At 43.3% G+C, this 20,442-nt stretch overlaps 1 protein-coding gene across 2 annotated transcripts in view; it reads right to left on the bottom strand.

Moving 5' to 3' along the window:
- Window positions 1-313: 313 nt before the first annotated feature.
- GAREM1 (GRB2 associated regulator of MAPK1 subtype 1) overlaps window positions 314-20,442 on the bottom strand; it is a 102,415-nt gene continuing 82,286 nt past the window's right edge. For both annotated transcript variants that reach the window (XM_048286720.1, XM_048286721.1), the window contains 3 exons: window positions 14,449-15,627; window positions 9,209-9,375; window positions 314-5,774 (listed from right to left, as the gene is read on the bottom strand). In XM_048286720.1, the coding sequence (XP_048142677.1) occupies window positions 4,862-5,774; window positions 9,209-9,375; window positions 14,449-15,627 (2,259 nt within the window). In that variant the 3' untranslated portion in view covers window positions 314-4,861. The remainder of the gene's footprint in view (window positions 5,775-9,208; window positions 9,376-14,448; window positions 15,628-20,442) is intronic.

Genomic DNA, 20,442 nt, shown 5'->3' on the forward strand with positions numbered 1-20,442 from the left:
GGTGAACGTCTGCTGTCTGGCAACAAATTCTTTGGGGAAACACAGCTCGATACTCTTGCTGAAGGGGAACGAGTGAAATTACAAGACAGGGAAAAGTAACATGTCTTGAGAGGTTAAATGCAAAAGCCTGATTACTCCTCTCAATTATCCCAATCTTACTCTGTGAAATTCACTATTTGAGAAGTGCTTATTTCCAAATTATAGACATGAGCAAGAGGGTAAGTCAGTGAAATTACTAAATGAAAACCAACCCTTTTATATAATACATGCAACCCGACTGATTTAGTACAACAAATTCTGTATGCATTTGAAGTATCATGAAAATAGTGTCTTTAATATACAGTTTATATACTTACAATACGCGGTTTAAAGTTGTTCATATACATTACAGGGATATTTATTTGCACCTGGTTTAAATAATAATCTGCCTTCAGCCTTTTACACAAAAGCCCAAAACAGCACAGAATTCCACAAAACCCATGCTTCGTTTTATAACGGAAATGCACTAAGCCAAAGTTTTGGGGCTTTTTATTTTTTTCTTTTTTTCCCAAGTGTTACTTTTTTGACATACCCAAAGTGAATCTAAAGCACTAAGAACTAACATATTTTTAATACAATTCAGAAGATTGTCCAAGTCAAGAGAATCACTCTGCAGATTTTCACACTGAAAATTTGGTTATTACACACAAAAATTGTGAAGTTGGAACAACTCCTGGATTATTAGGAATTTAAGACATAACAAAATAAAGAGTCATTTATTGCTAGGTCTCAACAAGGGGCCTGCATTTCCACACTGCCCTGCCATCCCTATAAATAAAAAGGACGATCCCTCTTGCTTATTAGGATTTAATCTGTACCTTCTGGCTTGCATACAGGAACGCTGCAATTTCAGAGCATCAGTAAGAGGAGCCAGGACAGCTGGGCTAAGCTGTAGTCCTCTCAGAGGGCTGGTGTTTGGCTTTTAAGTACCATGGTGTAACCTCCTGCTGGGCCCGCAGGCAGGCAACCCACTGGGAAGCACACAAGAAGCTGGTGCCAGCACAATTTGTTTTGTGGGAGGACAATCAAGAAGTTGATTTAACATGAAAACATAAGGGAAAACAATTATTTATAGACAGGTTTGAAACACGGTGCCTTTTCAGGCAGCTTCGCTGTTTATGCTGTTTCTCTTGAAGCTGTTGTGGAACGAAGTTCATTTAAGTGGCGAGTAAACCTGTTGTATTAGAAAATACACAGTAATACACAGTAACTTCAAACCCTTGCTTCTAGCTGAAAAGAATACTTCAAAATGCATTTCCCTTCTAATTTTGGATGGACCAAATGTTTTCTGTCTAAGTTTCTAGCCGTAGGCAATTTTTACAATATGGCAAGAATAAGAACGCAAGTATGCACTTTGAGTTGCTGTCAACACAGCTTTGGTTAGCCAGGCAGGCAGCAAGACAAAGAATCTCAATCCTAGGCACAATGAGCATTTGAAAGAAACTAGCATTTCCCCTCAAGTTTCCTCTCCATGCCTCCCCTGCCCAATTCAATGTCCACCTCCAGAAAAGCCTCCATGCCAGAATCCGGCTTTCACTGCTGAAGGCAGCATCAGTCCTTGTGCCAACATGCAACTGTTGCATAGAAAGGATGTGTTTCCTGGTGCAGGACAGAGAGACAGCTCCATACAGGATGACATGCCATATTTTTTGCTACCAAAACCCCCAGACAAACAAAAACCCCAAAGGTAACGCAGAGCTCGGACACCAATAACCAAGTAAGCACCAGAGGCCTTACATTTATTTAATCTGAGGGAAGAAATCCAAGGTTAGGACTGGCCTGTTTTAGCAGACTGCCTCAAAAATTTAAGTGATTTTTGGCCCACTCTGGCACAATGCTCAATGGTTACAGCTCTCAGGCCCCAAAGACAACCAACACAACTCCCATCTACATGGCTGGACTCCACTACTGCCCAAAACCAGATTGGTTTTCCCCACTGCTGACCTCCACACTGTGCCTGGCTACCTATTGAAAGATACCCCTTTCCATAACCTAGGATCCAAAGGCTGAGCCACAACACTCCACCTGCTCAGTTTGCTCATCACTCTACTGATTTCAGCAGAGCAGATAACTTCAGTCCAGCTTGGGCACCACAGCAGGTAGATCAACACTGGAGTCATAAAATTCAAGGAACACAGATTTTAGGAACACCTAAATCCCAAAAAATGGCTTGGAAAATGAAGGCAACGAGTGGCTAAGGGCAAAGGAAGAAGTTAAATGCTAATACATTATGCACAAAAAAAGTAAGCAGTGCCAAGCTAGAACGAGACAACTGGAAGGCCACCAATAGCAAGTTTGCAGGTAGAGGTTTTAGCTGTACTTTGGTGCACAGGCTCAGCTTCCGCAAACAATGCACATTGCTAGGCCTTTCTGTGGGCCAGTTGTATTTTGGTTTATGCATGTGAGATGTTGATGCAGCACGGTCATGAATGCAAATTCCACCAGTCTCTTTGCAAGAATAACCACTTCAAGCAGGTAAGCAGAGGTAACAGAAGAGGTGTGAATCCAGTCAAAGAAAACTACTTTGTCAGGGATGTTAATATACTAGGGGGTGTTAGCAATATTTAATGTTAATATTACCAAGACTGCAATATTTTCTTTTTTTTTTTTTTTTTGAGATATTTTAGGGGTTTTTACCTAGAATTAACAAGCTGAGCAAAACAATGACAAGTACCTGACATTAAATATTTGGCCCTTTCAAATTTGAACACTCATTTGACACAGTGAGGTTTAAAAGGCAATTGGTTTCAACTTGCATCTGTCTACCAACAAGCACACACGTCTGAACAGTATCTGAATTTGATCTCATCCTATTTGCAGCTAAAATATTTTAGGATGCTAATTAAAAAGCATTTGGAGAAAGCTATTCATGTGTTGCTTAAAGCCAATACATTATGAAAAAGAGGATTATGAAGTCGTGGGGGTTTTTCTATTGGAGTATTTGTTGCCTTTACAGTACCCACAAGAACTGGGATTTGCTTTCTGGTTGGGAACTGGTGGTTTGCATTCTGCAAGACAAATAATGCACCTTGGCTTCGTCATGGCGACATGACATGAAATTTGCCCCAACAACAGAAAGCTCTATTTGCTAATAAATTATTTTTAATGAGTCAATATGGCTGAGAAAACAGGCAAACCTAGCAGTTTTGTCCCTGCTCTGTATTTTCTCTTGATGCTCCCAACTATGTGCCCTACAATGGAGATATTTTTTTATACATCAGAAAGGTAAACAAGGCAGGTGATGGTGTTCCCCTAGCCAGGGCTCTGCTCAGCAGCAAGTGAAGGTGAAATTGCTCTAGCATTCCTAGCTCTGACCACCTGAGGATCCTGGGCACGCACACTTGCTGAGGAGGAAGGGATAACATAGAGTGTTTCCTGAGGACCTCCACAAATCCTTGAATCCAGTATATAAAGGCAGGGGGATCCAGGGGTTTTTTAGACACATTTCAGAGAGCTCTGTCAACTACAAGAAAACCACAAAGGACTATCAAAAGTTAATCCTATTCCTAGCCTTTTAAGCAGTTAAATTTGAGAGGTCTCCACGGGCAGACTAATACCCACGTACCATCTCTGTGCTCCCTTTTAACTGCTACTTACATGTGACATCTAGTGCAGATTTTGCAGCTGGGCAACTGAATTAGCACGTCCTTTGATGCTCAGCCCCTCCCACTTTGACACCCACATCCTTCTAGCCCACTGCAAACAAGACAGGTGAACTGAAAAGATCACAAACATTTCCTGTGGCATGGTCCAAAACCTCACTCAGCCCATTCTCAGCAGCATGCCGTGCTCTGTTTCCGATCCCTCCCACCTTGCCAACGCTTTATTTCAAAGGCATGACACAGGAGCACGATCGCCTTCCCACACAGATCCGATCGCAGGAATAGGAGAGCAGACCGAGCGTGTTTTCAGACGATCAGAACAGCAGCAGAGGAAACACAAGGAGCTGTTACCTTCCACCACAGCACAGCTCCTGCAAGGGCTGTGCTAGCAGGCTGCTGCAGCAGGCAGGATCTGCTGAGAAAGGAGTCTGTGCACTGAACTGCTTTTCCCATGAGAAAGCTGCACGACCAGAAGTCATGCTATTTACTCCAGTCATCCGACTACAAAAGCAACTTTTGAAATCTACAGGTCATAAACTTTTAATTGGCCAGGGCAGAGTGGCTCAGTAGAAAATCCCCCTTCTCCCTCCCCTCTGGGCAACGAGCTAAGCATGACTCTTGGTTTAAAAACATTTAACTCTTTTTGCTCAAAGTAACATGGAAAATGCATCCACGTTACAGATAGTCAGGAAGATACTGTGAATAAAAATAATGCTGCAAGAATAGTGTGCTAGTGGCACTTCACAGCAATTCTTAACATTTTCAGATGTAGTGTCAAAACCAATGCTTTTGTATATCTGCAAGTCACAGCACGTTGCCAAATATTATGTGAACAGAAATAATCCCATAAGAAATACCTTTTTTTGCAGTTAACACAAAACTGTAAACTGGATTGGTGTGTGTCTTTCAGCATCAAATTGTTCAGTAATAAATACGACTAAGTCTTAACAGACTATGGAGTCAAAGTTCCCTTAGTGTCCGGTTTTTAGCAGCTGTTGAATATTCAGGGATGCACAAAGGCACACCTCTGCAGGTTCTCTACCTTTATTATTGACATAGAAAAAAAAGTCCATTCACCACTGAAAAATGTTTATCTGCATAGTAAGAATTTTTCTACTACTATTTACAGGAAGGATTTTTAGTGCAAAAAACAGGAAGCGATGTATTAGCTCAAATGTATCGAGCACACCTCATACAGTTTCACTAAAAGCTAGCCAGCATCACATCTTGGGCCGCCAGCCATTAATGAACTGTAATATTTTCTTAACCTGCAATTTGCTTAGCTTGAAGTCTTCTGATAGGATTTCTTCTGTAAGCTGAACCAGTAAATTGCCATCAATCTTCTCCGTGACAAAAAATGATATGACATCTTCTGACAGACCAATAAACCTCAGCGATTTAGACACTTCCTCTATCGAGAGTCCAGAAAGGTCTGTGGGTGGCTGCCAGGGAGAGCCATCCCCACAAGACCTCGGTGCTAACTGGAGGTGGAGGGGAGACGAGAAGGGGTAAGACACAGAGAATGTATCCTGCATGCCCTTTTTAGCAAGACACTGGTCTTCCAAGATGTCTGGAGAGCCAGTTTTTGATTCCTCCTCGGCACCATCTATTTTCAGTGGCAAGGGACACATGTCTGTAACCATCTTATCTTCACTTGACTTGGGTGCCCGAGGAGGTAAGGCAGGACACGAATGGCTCTGCTTTGTGTTGCTGACTCCCAGAGTTTTCTCATCAGTGCAGTCTAGAGAGTAACTTGCTGACTTTGGACAGCTGGAGATGGTGTTTGTGAACTCTGCTGGAGTCAGCGGGGAGTACCCCGTTGGGAGCTCACACCCATCGAAGTCAAAAGTCAAAGGTGCTGGACAGTTTCTCTTTGGCGTACCTGGAGTCTTCTGTCTGGGGTAACTGTAGCTCCTGCTTGGATCAAGCAGGAAATCACTCCTGTTCAGGCCTTCAGCAGTTCCTGAAAAATGGTTTGGCCAAGATAACCTCGAAGGCAGAGCTTCAGCTGAGGGGCTTCCCAAAGGCATTGTGGTCTCAGGCTCTTTGGATTCAGATTTCATCATGTTACACGGGTAGCAGGAAACGGGTGGGCTCTCAGTTGGGTTGGTGTTGTCGCTCTCTGTGACATTACTTAAGGAACAAAGCAGAAAAGATGTTGTTAGTAAGAAAAAAATTGGCATTTCAATAAACTCATAAATCATCTGACAGAGTCAGAGGGTGACCGTCACAAGGAAAGAATCTTCTTTCCTCCAGCAGAACTTTTCACATTTGAATTAACATGTTTGAATTAATGCACTGACAGTTCCTTCACCCCTTCTATAAGCCTGACAAGATGCTGATATACCCAAAAGCCTCATGTCTTGTTTTTTCAAGCTCATAAAAACAGTAGATGTCTCAATTCAGTTCTGTGTCATCACACAAATACTCAGTTTTTCACTGTTGAATTCCTGAGGGATACCACCATGGATGAGAAACAGCCTCACATATACTAGAAAGATGTTCTAGTCCAGTACTTTTCTACATATATAGCACATATGTGTCATGGTATGCAAAAGCTCATATGAGGGGCAGGTCACCCTGCACAAGGCCATGTGCACCAGGGCAGAGTACAGAGACACAGAGTGAGTTAATGCTCACTGCCAAAGGATTAGTTTTAGCAGGAAGGGTAAGCAGACCTAGCTGGACGTGCTGAAGTATCAGGCTTTAAGCTTACCCACAGTAACTTGTTGATGTGTCTGGATCTTTAAAATGCTTTGATGTCAAACACTTGCTGTTCAAAGGCACCTAAAAAAAGTTACCCTGATCCACTTCCAGGTGGTGAACTAAGCTCAGCCTGTCCCAGGGAACTGATGGTTTATATCCAGGCGTTCCCAAGAGACGGAGACGACAACAAAAGCACGCAAGCTGTTATCAAAAGCAAATGTTTGCTGATTCTATGCCACTTTCTAAAAGAAAATGTGAAAGATTGTGCTGATCTTTGGAATTTTGGCCAACTAAACCAGAACACTGGAAAAACACTTAGCAGACTTATAAATCCTTACTCAACAGAACAGACAGAAACCACCAGTTGAAAAAAATTGTTTTAATTAGTCACCTATCTCTCCTGAGAACTAACTACTCAAGAAAGAAACTCAACAGTCACCCCATGACAGCTTAGTGGAAACTGCTTGAGAATGGAGCAGTTATCAAAAACCAGCATAGTTTTCAGTGGATTGACACAAAATTACTTCCCCGTGTACTTACAGTGGATCAGAAAGGAAGCCAGCCTGGACTTGCCCAGATCAAATACACAGTGCAGATGCATAAAACCAGCTCTAATCTGCATCACTGGAAAATATCCATCCCAACAGATGCAGTTTCCCTCTTTCTAACCATCTCTCAGTCTCCATTCCGTGCCTTCCGAACTTTTCGTCTCTTTACGTCACTAATACAAGTCTGACAGGTAAAGCAGCTGGATATTTACAACAGGAGAGATGGGGTTTTCCCCACTCAGCAGGGATACACCACCAGCTGGTCACTTCTGGCTGCTGAAAGGCCAACTGGTGTATTGCACACAGTGCAAATCATTTTTCACAAACCAAGCCATCAAGCTGAGGAAACAGTCAGCGAGGTGTTGTAAACAACCAACCATACAGAGCAATTAAATTGATTGATCCTGTTTCTGTTCTCTAATTCCATACTAGAACTGGAACATTTATTGATTTCAAAAATTAATGGAATTCCTGAAAACTGATAAAATAACATTTTAACATTTTCAAAGTACTTCCTTATTCATCCTCCACTAAAATTAACTCCCTGGGACTTGGTGCCAAAGGATGCAAGACAAGCCTCAAACACAGCTTAAGTCAGGCATCAGGCATTTTTAGAGGCAGATAAGGACAAATCATACTGACTTTGTTTCTGTTTAAAATATTGCCTGCAACCTTTCGTGATCCAGAAAACAAGACCGTTGATATAAATGGCAAAGCAACTTCACCAGCAATCTGGCTACTCCACACAATGCCAATTTTCTAGTAGCTTCCTTTGCAACACAGAGGTGTTGGTAGGTCAACTCTACCAAAATGGAGATGTCTGGTCTGGACCCAGGTGGAGATGAATTTCATGCAAATACTGTGAAGTTCAAGGCAAGTCACTGAATCACAGAATTGTTTAGGTTGGAAAAAACCTCTAAGATCATCAATCCAACCATTACACAGCACTGCCAAGTCCACACTAAACAATGTCCCCAGGTGACACATATACACTTTTTTTGAACACTTTCAGGCATAGTGACTTCAACACTTCCCTGGGCAGCCTGTTCCAGTGCTTGACAGCCCTTTCCATGAAGAAATTTTCCTAATATCCAATCTAAACCTCCCCTGGTGCAACTTGGGGCCATGTCTTCTCATTCTATTGCTTGTTAGTTGGGAGAAAAGACTGACCCCCACCTCACTACAACCTTTTGCATTCCTGAGAAACTTCACTTCTGTTTTCCTAGTTTTTTCATAGTTTTTTGGAAGGCAGATGTATTCTTAGCTACAAAGAGAGAAGGCAGCATTTGGTGGGCCCCAAAAGCTGGGAGGTCTTGTGCTCAACCTCCTGTGGAGTAGACCTTGACAGAACTACCCAACAGGCTTTCATAAAATAAGCAAGCAGCCTTGATCTAGAGTGATCATTGCCAGATCCACAACACTAAGCCGCAAATGTGCAGTATGGCTTAGTAAGGCAATTCCAGCACAAGTTATTATCCCAACTGCATCCAGGCTGAAATGAATTCAGTGATGTTTCAGATTAATTTGTAATATCCACACACTGTGTCACTGAAGGGGTACCAAAAATAATGGCAAGAAGACATCCAAGGTAAAAAGGAGGTGAGGCTTCAGAAGGTGCATATACTTTCTGAAGCCAAAGGAAGGACACTGTATCACTAAGAAAAGCTATGCAGCCACATAATTCAGAATTTACTGTCAACTTTCAACCAGCCTGGGTGGATTTTCCAGTTTGTGGGTCGTGCTGAAGTGTGTTTGATGTGGAAGCTGTCTGGCCCCCTTCTGCTACACCTCACTTCACACTCAGTGGTGTCTGCTGGTCCTTCTGTCCTCCATCACATCCACCCTGTAGGTTCCCATATAGTTAGCACAACACATTTCTGGATTACCACACTCTTTTTGTGTCCCTGATTATCAGAGCTGGCTGCACTGCATGCAGCACTGCAATCCCACCCAAAAACTAGCTTTGAGGTGGTCTGGTTTGAAGATTCAAGCCTTTCAAGAAACATGGAGAACTATATACATGATTTTTTAATTAGACAGCCTATGTCACCTAAGAGCGGTATTACCTCTAGCAATGTGTGCAGGTATTTAATATCAACTGCTATGTCCTATCTAGTAAAACCTAGTCCCTGATGGAGCTTTTCTTCCTTTTGAATCTTTAAAAATAACTTGACAGGTTAGCCCGTTTTACAAAAAGTCAGCAAGTCTGACACCGTACCGTGCCTTAGAAACAAGCGCCTTTAAAAAGAACAGTGCTAAATTTAACTTTCTCAGAAAGTGTCAGCACGGTGCTCCCACAGCTCAGACACATACATGTTGTGCAGTCCTGACGAGTAGTAGGACAGAGTGGGGCTGGGAGAGCGGGTCTGCTGTCGTGCAGGTTTCACTGTGCGAGGAGGGATGGAAGGACTGGTGGAGGACGGCTTTGAACTCCGTGGTGGGACCGGGGGAGCGTTGAGGAGCCTGCATTCCTCTTTTACCTGTACAAAAGAAGAACACGTAAGCAAGCAGCAAGAAAATCTGGGCAACAGCAGCCTCAGCCAGATGAAACACATCTGGTTCTGCCTTACTCTTTGAAAGGAAATAATTAAAAAGGGAGGAGAAGAGAGAAATGAAAAGGTATATACATTTGCAACAGTATGTAGCTGTCAAAGAAGTCCAAAAGAACACTTTGCCACTGGCAGAGCTACTAGCAATCTTTTTTAGGGCACGTTTCAGCAGTTTGATAGCCACTCATTTAAAAAGTAAAAGAACCTTCCAGTAACATAGAAAATCAGACAGACTGTTCCTGATATTGTACATTCTGTAAGGAGCAATTCATCATGCCTAAACTTCATTAGTGTTGTTTATTTAGATGTAATAAACCAAGCTTATGTAATGAAAAGATCTCAATATACTTTGATGTTTCCTGACTTACTTCACCAGTGATAGTCAGTCATCCAGCTCTAGGACAATTCCCAGCCTCCCTCCCACAGGAATAGTACATGTATCTCATATTTACCAGCTTCTGGATTCAAACTTGGAGCTTCAGTCCTTCTGTAGCTGCCAAGGCAGGGCAGGATAAGGCTGTCCAAAATGTAGAAGTGGAAAGGTGTGGGCACAAGAGTCTGTTCAAACAGTGCACCAAGCCAACAGGTCTGCTCCATGCAGCCAGACAACCTTGCAGCTCACAACACACAGCTGTAGCACTGCTCACCTGAAATTCAGTTTGGTGTGTCTATGTAGGAGCAAAATGTCAGGATCCATCCCCATATAAAAGATGATGGAATTAAGGACTTAATCTCATCAGGACATATTTGGGAGAGCAACTTTATTTAGTAGGGCTAGAGATGAGAAGGCTGCTGAGAATTAGGCTGCCAGGCAGGATTTTTAACAATTCACCACCTGCCCCTGGGCAGGAGGAGACCTCTATGTTCTCCTTGTCTGAAACAGTCTTAGATGCATCAGAAAAGGGAAATTATTTTTGTGTTTGAAAGCTGCAGTTTATTTTAAAATTTTACAGCACTGCAGAACTAAAAGTTATCTTAGCAGTTCTGCAACACATAATTAGCAATTAAAGTGATTTAATTTACTTAAAAACAAAATAAATGTGGAACCTTTTGCAATCCACTTCAGTGCTTTCAAAATGCAATAACATATTTAGTACTTTTGTGAAATGGAAAACTGGGGACTAGGACATTGTACTACATTTTTTCCCTAATTCAAAACAAGTCAAAATTACAGGAAATGCCCGACAGCATAAAACACTGAAATAAATCTTGTTCTAAGGGTTCTTATTTGCTCTTTCAAAGAAATGAAAAAAAAATGAATCAATTTTATTCATGTTTGTTATTGAATTCAGGCATAAAACTCTTCAGCCATTTTAGTGTTGTGCCCCAAGGATGCCTGAAGCCTTTTTTCCCTCCCCAAGTCAGAATAGGCAAAATTAATACTGAATGCTATTGAATATATATCCATGGGGTTAGAGACACCATTCAGGGGAGCTCTTGGAGCACAGCAGATGGTCAAAGGCTTAAAGTGTTTCTTTCCTGGGAAAACTGAGGCATTCAAAGGTGCTGGCATAACAAACTATGCCAAACTCTCTTGCTGACCTAGATTGCAGATCAGAAGGAAGCCATAAATAACACCTGTTTGGAGTCCCATTTGGTCCCTGTCATAAAACTATAATTACAGCTGCCACACACAGCCCCCAGAAAACCCAGCAGAGGAATAAAAAGTAGAGATATTGCAGATTAAATGGACAACAGCAAGGGGAAGCTTCAGGAAAGCCACGTTCACTAGGTCCAAGAGAATGGCAATGAAATAAATAAGGGAGATGAGTGGAACAGCCACAGTGTGACAGGACAATGACCTCGATGGCTGCTGCTCTTAGCTGGAAATACTCTTTGCCCTGCAAACACTGGATGTCACATGGCTGTCAGATACAGATAAAACACATTTACACTGCACAACCTGAAACTTCTATTTGATACTGACCTCTCATGCACCAACCCTCCTTCCTGTGACCTAGGAATGGTGACCTGTTTCTAATGGCATAAAGTGCTATGTTGATTTTAAGACCTCTGCTCCTTTTCCTTGCTGCCAGCCCAAGCCCTGCCAGCACCGCCTGGGCCCTGGGGTGTCACTGCTGAATCTGGGTGTTACGGTGCCCATTGCAGTGACCAGCTCTGCAGCTGCCTGGATAAAACCTGCCCTGTCACCAGTATGACTGTGAGTGTAACACAGAGCAGTTCCATGCTCCTCATCCACAGGAGCCTGAACTTCCGGTGCACTCCATCAGGGATATGCTTTATATCAATCAGGAAAACAGCCTCTGATTTTATGCAAATTACTGTTTGGGGAATGAAGCAATTACTAATTTATAGGCCTTAATTCAGAAGTTATTCTCCCCTCCTCTGCCTTCTGCCTTCACGCTGCTTTGATTTTTCTGAAAGTTATTTAGAAAATACACGTGATATATCAGAATGCTTCATCCTGCTGGAGAGAAGAAAACCAGAACAGCTTCTGAAATACCCAGATGTCCTTTCCTGTCCTGCAAACAGCTCCTGGACACACATTTTAAATTTAGTGCAAAAATACAATTGCCAGCCAACCTTTATACAGAAATGCTACGGAATATCATTCTAGAGGGAGTGATGACTAAACCGCATGTTCTTCAGCAGCTCCTGAGATCTACTTACTCTATAAATACCTACATGAAAACCATGCAAACCTCTCCTCAGCCCCAGCCCACAGATGAATTCAGTAGGTCACTGATACTCACTCCAAAGCTGTTCCAGGAAGCCATAAAAGTGAGTCTAAATTCTTATAATCTGTGGAAATGTAGGTTTTTAGCTTTATTTTTAATGGGGCTACACCCCCTGCTCACTTTTAAATGCAAGCTAATATCTTTAGCAGAAGTTATTTCTCCAACATGGCTAGAAAGCAATATCCACATTGCTGACAGCACTCACACATTACCTCAGTAATGTAAGACACACATGACAAAATTCCACACTTTACAGAATAACTCTCAAGGGCAACATACACATCTACCCCAAATGTCACCCTGCTGGCCCCAAAAGGGAGTCACTAAACCCCAAGTATGAGGGTCCACACCAATGCTGTGCAGGTGCTCCACAGCTCTCCCAGCACCCTACTTCCCACACCTCAGGGATGACATAAGACCCTCATATCTCAGGCATGATCCGGGCATCATCACCCCCATGGCACAAGGGCTGCCCTCACCTTGCTGCAGGGGCAGCCTTCCTCCCCCACCACCCACTCCCCGGCACTCCACCACTCCTCTGACCCTGTGCAGAAGCAGTTCAGCTTGCAGAAATCAGCAGGAAACTAATCATTTTCCAGATCCAGACCTGGCTGCCTGCCCAGGCACAGGAGTGCCAGAGCCAGCACAAAAGAGAAGCCAGGATGATGTGTCTGGGAAAGGAGGAGGAGGAGGAGGTGGAGGAGGGTGGGACCAGCCCCACACCAGTTAATGTCAGTGTAGGCTGCCAGGGAGCCTCATCCCGATATGGTGCTGCTGGGCATTCGTCCAAGAGTCTGGACAAAGTGTCAGTGCATACCTGACCTCAGAGGCAAGGAAGTGCTCTTGGGTTTGTAAACGCTTTGCTAAGAAGACATAATGTCTTGCCTTTCCTGGCTGCTCCAGCTGCTGCATTTGCTTTTCAGGCAGTTTTGGCAGCACAGTCCAAGGGCTGCAGTTGGGCATTTCGTGCCTGCACGGCATCTTCCTCCCCTCTCCTCGCTGCACCTCCCCAGGAAGCACAGAGCCTGGCCAGGGGCATCCCCATGGAAATCCACTGCAGGCTAACCCAGCATGAATGAACACAACTTAGCTTTCAACCAGGTTCTGACCTGACTTGTGAGGGAAAGGCTACAGCCAACACTACTGGACTGTTAGATGGCAGAAGGAAAGGTGTGGGATCATCATGGTTTGCTACAGTTTGGTCTCAAATTAGTCTTAATTCACAGTACAGCCGTGCTCTTGAAATCACCACAGGACTTGTAACAGGAATTATATATTTTTTTTAAATTCCAGAAAAAACCCTGCAAAACAAATTTGATAAATGATATCCACCAAGATTAATGCAATATAAGTATGTATCACTGACACTTTGCTAAAGACTGGTAGACAGTCTTTCCTGGGGAACCTTCTTTTTTCCTTTCTTTTTTTTTTTTTTTTTTTTTTTTAAAATAATGTTTAGGACTATGTCAAGGGAGCACATAACAGGTGGATTCTCCAGCCAGTCCACATAAGCTCCTGTTGATAAAACGTATTTGCATTTTTCCTCTGAAGTCTCCATGACATTTCAGGTTTGGAGAACTGATTTCTCCCATGAGTTTTCATTAAAAACCTTAGGCCAGGAAACATGCTCTGTTTAAAACTGACTAGAAGGCTCATTTATCAATTCTGCAGAGCTCCTATTTAAACATATTTTCTTTCAATAAGCAGTACAGAATGATTAGTTAAGGTATAGTTCGATAAAGTTTCCTTGAGGATAGTGCCACAATATTCTTCAATATCTGCTATAGGCTCACAGTAGAGAAGACAATCTCTCATTAACAAACACTTCAAATCTGTAAAAATTATAGCTGTTCTCATTATCAGAGCCTGTTAACTGAAGACACACACTAAGGTCATCTGAGGCAGTTTGTGTGTGTGGTCATGCCCCACACACTTTGGCCACAGAAAGTATGAGAAAACATGGAGGTCACATGGAGAGATGATGCGGAAAGCAAGAGAATGAAGTGACTCAGCAATTCTTAGACCTTGTTTGTGTGAGCAAGAAACCCAAAATAAATATCACCTGAAAGTATCAGGATTAAGCTACTAGATCAGTAGTATTAAATATACTCTTGTGATTTTTAAGGCATGACTTACACACAGTAGGAAACTAGCTGAAGTTGCACATCTTGCGAAGTCTGACTGCTTTCTTGCCCTGTATGTGCCCTTCCCCCTCCACCAAGTATTTCCTAAAAAGATCTGCATGCAAACTCTTCACCACCTAAAGAAAGAAAGAAAGAAACAAACATAAATAACCCTGACTTACTGCTTCTGATTTCGGAGGCACTGGAGGTGGAGGTAGGGAAACATCTGAAGACGTTGTGGTTGTTCCGATAGTTGCAGGCACAGGAAGAGACGCGGTACCACACTTTGATCGGAAAGATCCTCTGTAGTTGTCACACTTGCTCTTCTCACTTAGCGAGCAAGAGAGAGGCTGATCACCACCCTTTCCAGACCCTTGGTCCAACCAGAGCTCTTCATAAGGAAGTTCTGATTTCGTAGGCAGAAACATCGATTCTTCACTAACTTCAGGGAAAAGATAATCACTGCTACTGTCCCCCGACTCCTGGTACTGAAGAACATCGTGAGAGAACAGGGCCCACTCGTTACACAAGTCCCTGCAGCCGTGGAGGTTCACCTCGCTATTCCCATGCAAGTTGTTGCCATAGACACAGACGGAGAGCCGGTGGAAGGACTGCGTGAGCTCGTCCCGCGCGTAGCTGAGGGAGTTTGGCACGTGGCTGTGCCCCGTGCACCGGCTCTTCTTCGGGCTCTTGCAGTCGTCGTTCCAGTCAGTCTTTACATCTCGCACGGCACGAGAATACTCGTCTATGTCAAACTGTTCCTGGCATATGTTAAACCAGTGCTGGATGAGGGGTTCATGCCACAGCTCCCCCTTCACCACACTATCAGGTAGAATAAATTTTGGAAGAGTCAAGTGCAAAGGAAAATGCATGGGAATGATTTTGTTTCCACGAAGCACACAACAAACTACAACAGTCTTGGTCTGAATGTTGACAAACTTGTACCTGTGCCCCTCACGGATAAAATGCAGGTCATAAGGGTTTCTTGGTGTAGGACTCGGCACTGTCACATTAACGGGCAGCCTGGTTTTTTCTACTATATTGCGAATTGTGTGCTCCCCTTCTTGCATCTGCACCTCCAGTGGGCTGCGAGTGCTGAACTTGCCCTTGCACTGGAAAGGGAGACTGATGCTCTCGTTGGTCCTGTGGTTCATGCAGATGAGGCAGGGCATTTTGCCTCTGCCTAGCTTACTAATTGAATTAAGCTTCCCGATTTTTTTGAAGATGGTGTTGAGCCGTGACTTCTCCTTAGAAGATTTTGCATAAAGGATTTCTGCTTGCCCCATTAAAGTGAGCTCATCCCCAGTACTAAGGGTAATGTTGTAAACTTCAGTGTCTTCATTGCATTCACCTGAAGCTACCTGCAAAATAATAATAAAAAATTTGGTTTTCCCCCAACGAAGACAATACTTCAATCACATCAAATCTCTTGAGACTGAACTTACAATACTATGTATTGGAAAAAACGAAACTAACTTTATTTGAACAGCCAACTGGTCAAGTGCAAGGTGTTTAACCCAAAGCTCAGCTAAGTAAGCTTTTAAAATTGTTCAGCACATTCCTGCATCTTACTTGAGAGGAAAGAGCCATCTGAAACTGCCAAAGAAGGCATGAGAACAAACATTATCATTTTTTAAAGAAAGGGCAAATCCACATATCCCAACAGTTCAAACAGCCGCTTGTGTCATACAGCTATGACAGACCATGGCTGGATTCCCTTGGGTATCTTTTCCCCACACCCTTGTTTTTTGCTGTTTGCTAGAACTTATTTGCCAGGCTCTTGAGGGAAACAAACTTCTTTCACCATCTTCAGCTCCCTGAGGAGCAGAAAAGGTGATCTCATCATTACAGATGAAGCATATCCCTTTGATATAATCTTTTCCAGGCTAGGGGGAATGACAGATGACATCTATTCCCTGAAGGAGAAATCAAGAATATTGGTCTATCCCATATGCCTAACCTCCCTCCCCCCGCTTTGCTCTCCTAGTCATAGACTTCCTTCCTCATTTTTTGATCATAATTGCAATTTAAGAGATTAAACAACATATGCACAGCCATGTGTGAGCTTTTCTAGTATGGAAATTGTACCAGGAGAAAAAACCCAACAAAACAGATGTCCAAGGCTCATTTGCTCCTGAAGTTATTTCCTTAAGACCGAAATAACTCTTTATAGACAAGATTGCTCTGCCTCATATTTGAGTGGTTTAACATGAAAAGCCCTTTCCAGGGACCTAACAGAACCCACCCAATTCTTTGGTAGCAGCAGATTCCTACTCATAAATGAAGGTGCACCAGATAAACACTACTCATCTGTTATAGACCATTTTATTTGAGAATATCAAACATACTAAAGAAATTGCCAATGAAAACATATGCTAAAATTGTATATCCCTTCCTCACCTCTGAAACCCCTAAAGACTTCATGGACTTGAGTGTAGTTCAAAATCCAGGCTTTGAACCCTGGTATCATCACACAATAGCCACTGCATGAAATGAAAGCTGTAATTCCAGTAAGTTAATAACTGACAAGCGCTGTGAATAATGCTTCCTCTTGTAAGACATGACCTGCAATTCCCCCGTATTTGCAGAACTGTGATTATCTTCTGCAAGCCTCTCGGAGCAATTGCACAGGCAGCGCAGGCGAGGTGTGCCGCCTTAGCACTTCAGGCTTGGGGTTTCCGGAGAGGAAGTCATTCAAACCCTGAATTATCTAAACAAACACTAATTGGTCTAATCCAGGAAACTACTAGGATTTATGGTACGTAATACTCATTCACAGTTTGCACCACTGGCCTGACAGCATTTTGAAACACCACGACGTGAAAGGAAAGCACTCGGGATTTTTTTGCTGATAACGCCTGTGTGACGTTCATTGCTGGTTTCTCCTCAAACTGTCACAGAGCGCTGCATTGGAGCTGCAGCCACATAGCCCCGCCTTCGAGGGGCTGATAAGGACTGAGGACACACAGGGCTCCGTGCCTGTACCACGCAATCCCCCCCTTCTCTTTCTGAGAGCGCGTTTTCTCTAAGAATATTGGTTTCTAGAATCAACAAGTCTCCACAAATGGCTGCTCTGATAATGCCAGCTACACTGTTGGACTTTTCACTCGATGCTGCATGATCACAGCTTTTCCTCACTACTTGTGGGACACTGTCTGGAGCGAGGGAGGTGGCACAACCTACAGCATTGGGAGCTCCTCCTCGGGCAACTTACAGTTCCCTGGTGATTCACAAACAAACAAGCCACTGTAGGAGGAAACAGTGGGTCAGATGTGAAACCACAGACGTAACTACACGGCTGAGATTCACAATGAAGGTCTTGCGGAGCAGCTACTTATTAATGTCATCCATTTCAACCAACCAAGTAGCAAATGGACTTTGAGAGTCAACAGGCATGTTTAAATACAAAATTATTTTCAATTAAAAACTCCGAAAACCATTTTCTCATTGTTAAAAAATATAGTCACAGGATAATTACAGGTGAAAAAAGGCTGAATTTAACCCTGGATGTGTCTACAGACTGGGGAATGAGATGCTGGAGAGCGGCACTGTGGGACTTGGGGGTCCTGGTTACTGGCAAGTTGAACATGAGTCAGCAGTGCCCTGGCAGCCAGGAGGGCCAACCAGGGGTATCCTGAGGTGCATCAGGCACAGCATCACCAGCTGGTCAAGGGGGATGATTGTCCCGCTCTGCTCTGCACTGGGGTGTAGAGTGCTGGGGGCAGTTTTGGGTGCCACAATATAAAAAAGACATTAAGCTCTTAGAAAGCATGCAAAGGAGGGCCATGAGGATGGTGAAGGGGCCTTGAGGAGAATCTGTATGAGGACTGGCTGAGGTCACTTCATCTGTTCAGCCTGGAGAAGAGGAGATGGGGAGACCTCAACATCCTCACAAGGGGAAGTGGTGGGGCAGACACTGATCTCTTCTCTGTGGTGACCAGTGACAGGATTCAAGGGAATGGCCTGAAGTTGTGTCAGAGGAGGTTTAGGCTGTATATTAGAAGAAGATTCTTCACCCAGATGGTGGTTGGACACTGGAACAGCCTCCCCAGGGAAGTGGTCACAGCACCAAACCTGACAAGAGTTCAAGAAGCATTTGGACAATGCTCTCAGGCACATGGTGTGATTTTGGGGTGCCCTGTGCAGGGCAAGGAGTTGGACTCAATGTTCCTTGTGGGTCCCTTCCAACTCAGTATATTCTATGATATTTTCTGAAAAGAAAGATGAGGCCATAGTTCTAGTTTAGCACTCTGAGATAAATACTGTTCTGCATTCTTCCTTCTAAACAAAAATATAAGGTATTAGTTGCTGTCCAAAATTATAATAAAAACTGAAAATGTGAAATTAGAAGTCTAAGAGCGCACAAATTTATCTGCTAAATTCTACTATGGTGGTGTTAAGACTGCTGATACATCCCAGCAGGCTAATTATACTTTAAAATTGGTAGGTAAATTGTAGGTAAATATGTATTCCAGAATGTTAGCAAAAAGATATACCATACATATAATATATACCTCTCTCTCAATACACGTAACAGTGCACAGATATCACTCAGCTTCTGTTTTGCAGATTACACAGCTAAATGATCTTTACTTTGTCCTTGTAGCAATGACATATGAAAATCAGACTTGCTCTGTTTTGTTCACTCAAACATTTCACTTTATCAACAGCCACAAAACTTACAGAAAAATCAACAAAGAGCCATGGACTTTAGCTCAGCTTTACACTGCCTTGGGTGAACTTCACAGGGCCTCCAGAAGCCCAGGAATCAGCCATGCAGAGCACTTCCTAAGAACAGATGGGACAAGAGGAAATGGCCTCAAGTTGCACCAGGGGAGATTTAGATTGGATATCAGGAAAAATTTCTTTACCAAAAGGGTTGTCATTCACTGGAACAGGCTGCCCAGGAAAGTGGTTGTGTCACCATTCCTGGAAGCATTTATAAGACGTGAAGATGTGGCACTTAGGGATATAGTTTACTGGTGGACTTGGCAGTGCTGGGTTAATGGATGGACTTGATGATCTCAAAGGTCTTTTCCGACCTAAATGATTCTATGGTTCTATGCCAAATAGTACACTTATAGACAACATCAAAGTGCATATCATAAATTATTCCTAGAAGGAAGAATGGGTAGCCCCACACCAGACCCATCCCCCTCTACCCTCTAAGCTTTCAGCACCAACCCATCAGGATTTGCATCTTCTCAGCCCTGCTGAGAGCACTCTCTGGGCACCCTCTGCTTCCTGCTAGGCAGCTGCTGGCGGGGTGTAGCAGAGCCCTGCGCTGTTTCAGACACCTGGACCTGCTAGTGGCAGGTCCCAGCTGGTGGGCGGGACACAGCGTATCGCTGGTACCTGATGGACAGAAGGCAGCAGCGCACAGTGGCAGACTTAAGGTGGTCTAGATCACAGACTAGAGCAGAAATAATCATACATTTTTGTGGCAAACTCTTAAAGTCTCATAATAATTCTGGAAAAGAGGTAATGCTGCAGAAGGCAGAAAACACCCCAGAAGCTTTCACTCAGCTGCATCACATATCCAAGGAGGGCTTATACATTCTAACAATAATGTTTCATGCATTGTAAGAGCAACTCCTGCAGTTTTACTTTGCTCTCGCCCCTCTTTTGCTCTTCCCAGCCAGTTTTCATTGGAAACAGGTGAGAATAACCAGTGCTCCCAGCTTTGTGAAAGAGGCAGTGCTTGCCACACTACACTCCAAAGCCATCTAAGAATCTCTAGTAGATGTTCAAGCTGAACAATGAATGCAGAAGACCCACAGAACCAGAACTTCCTCCCTGTTGTACTTGCCTTCTCCCTTCCGACTGCCAGATGTTGATCCATACTACCTGTTCACTATTGATGCCAGGATGCTGACCAGAAAGGTTACAGGCACACAGACACATTACCAAACACACTGCAAAACAGCAGTGGGTTAAGTCACTATAATATTTTATATTTTAAGACTCAAGCAGTTTCAGTAACATTGAAAAGCCAACTGTAACTCCTGCAGAAGACAGGCATCAGGGAAGCAAGGAACGATTATTTAGGAAACGTTCTTTTGGAAAAGCTCAGGTATACTCTTCCTTTTGCTTAAGGAAAGGCTAACTTGCAATAATAGATTTTGGTAACACCTGAGTCAATATGCTGCCTTTGACTCCAATTATTCTAATTTGTT

The sequence above is a fragment of the Corvus hawaiiensis genome, chromosome 26 (genome assembly GCF_020740725.1).
Source record: "Corvus hawaiiensis isolate bCorHaw1 chromosome 26, bCorHaw1.pri.cur, whole genome shotgun sequence".
Taxonomy (NCBI): domain Eukaryota; kingdom Metazoa; phylum Chordata; class Aves; order Passeriformes; family Corvidae; genus Corvus; species Corvus hawaiiensis.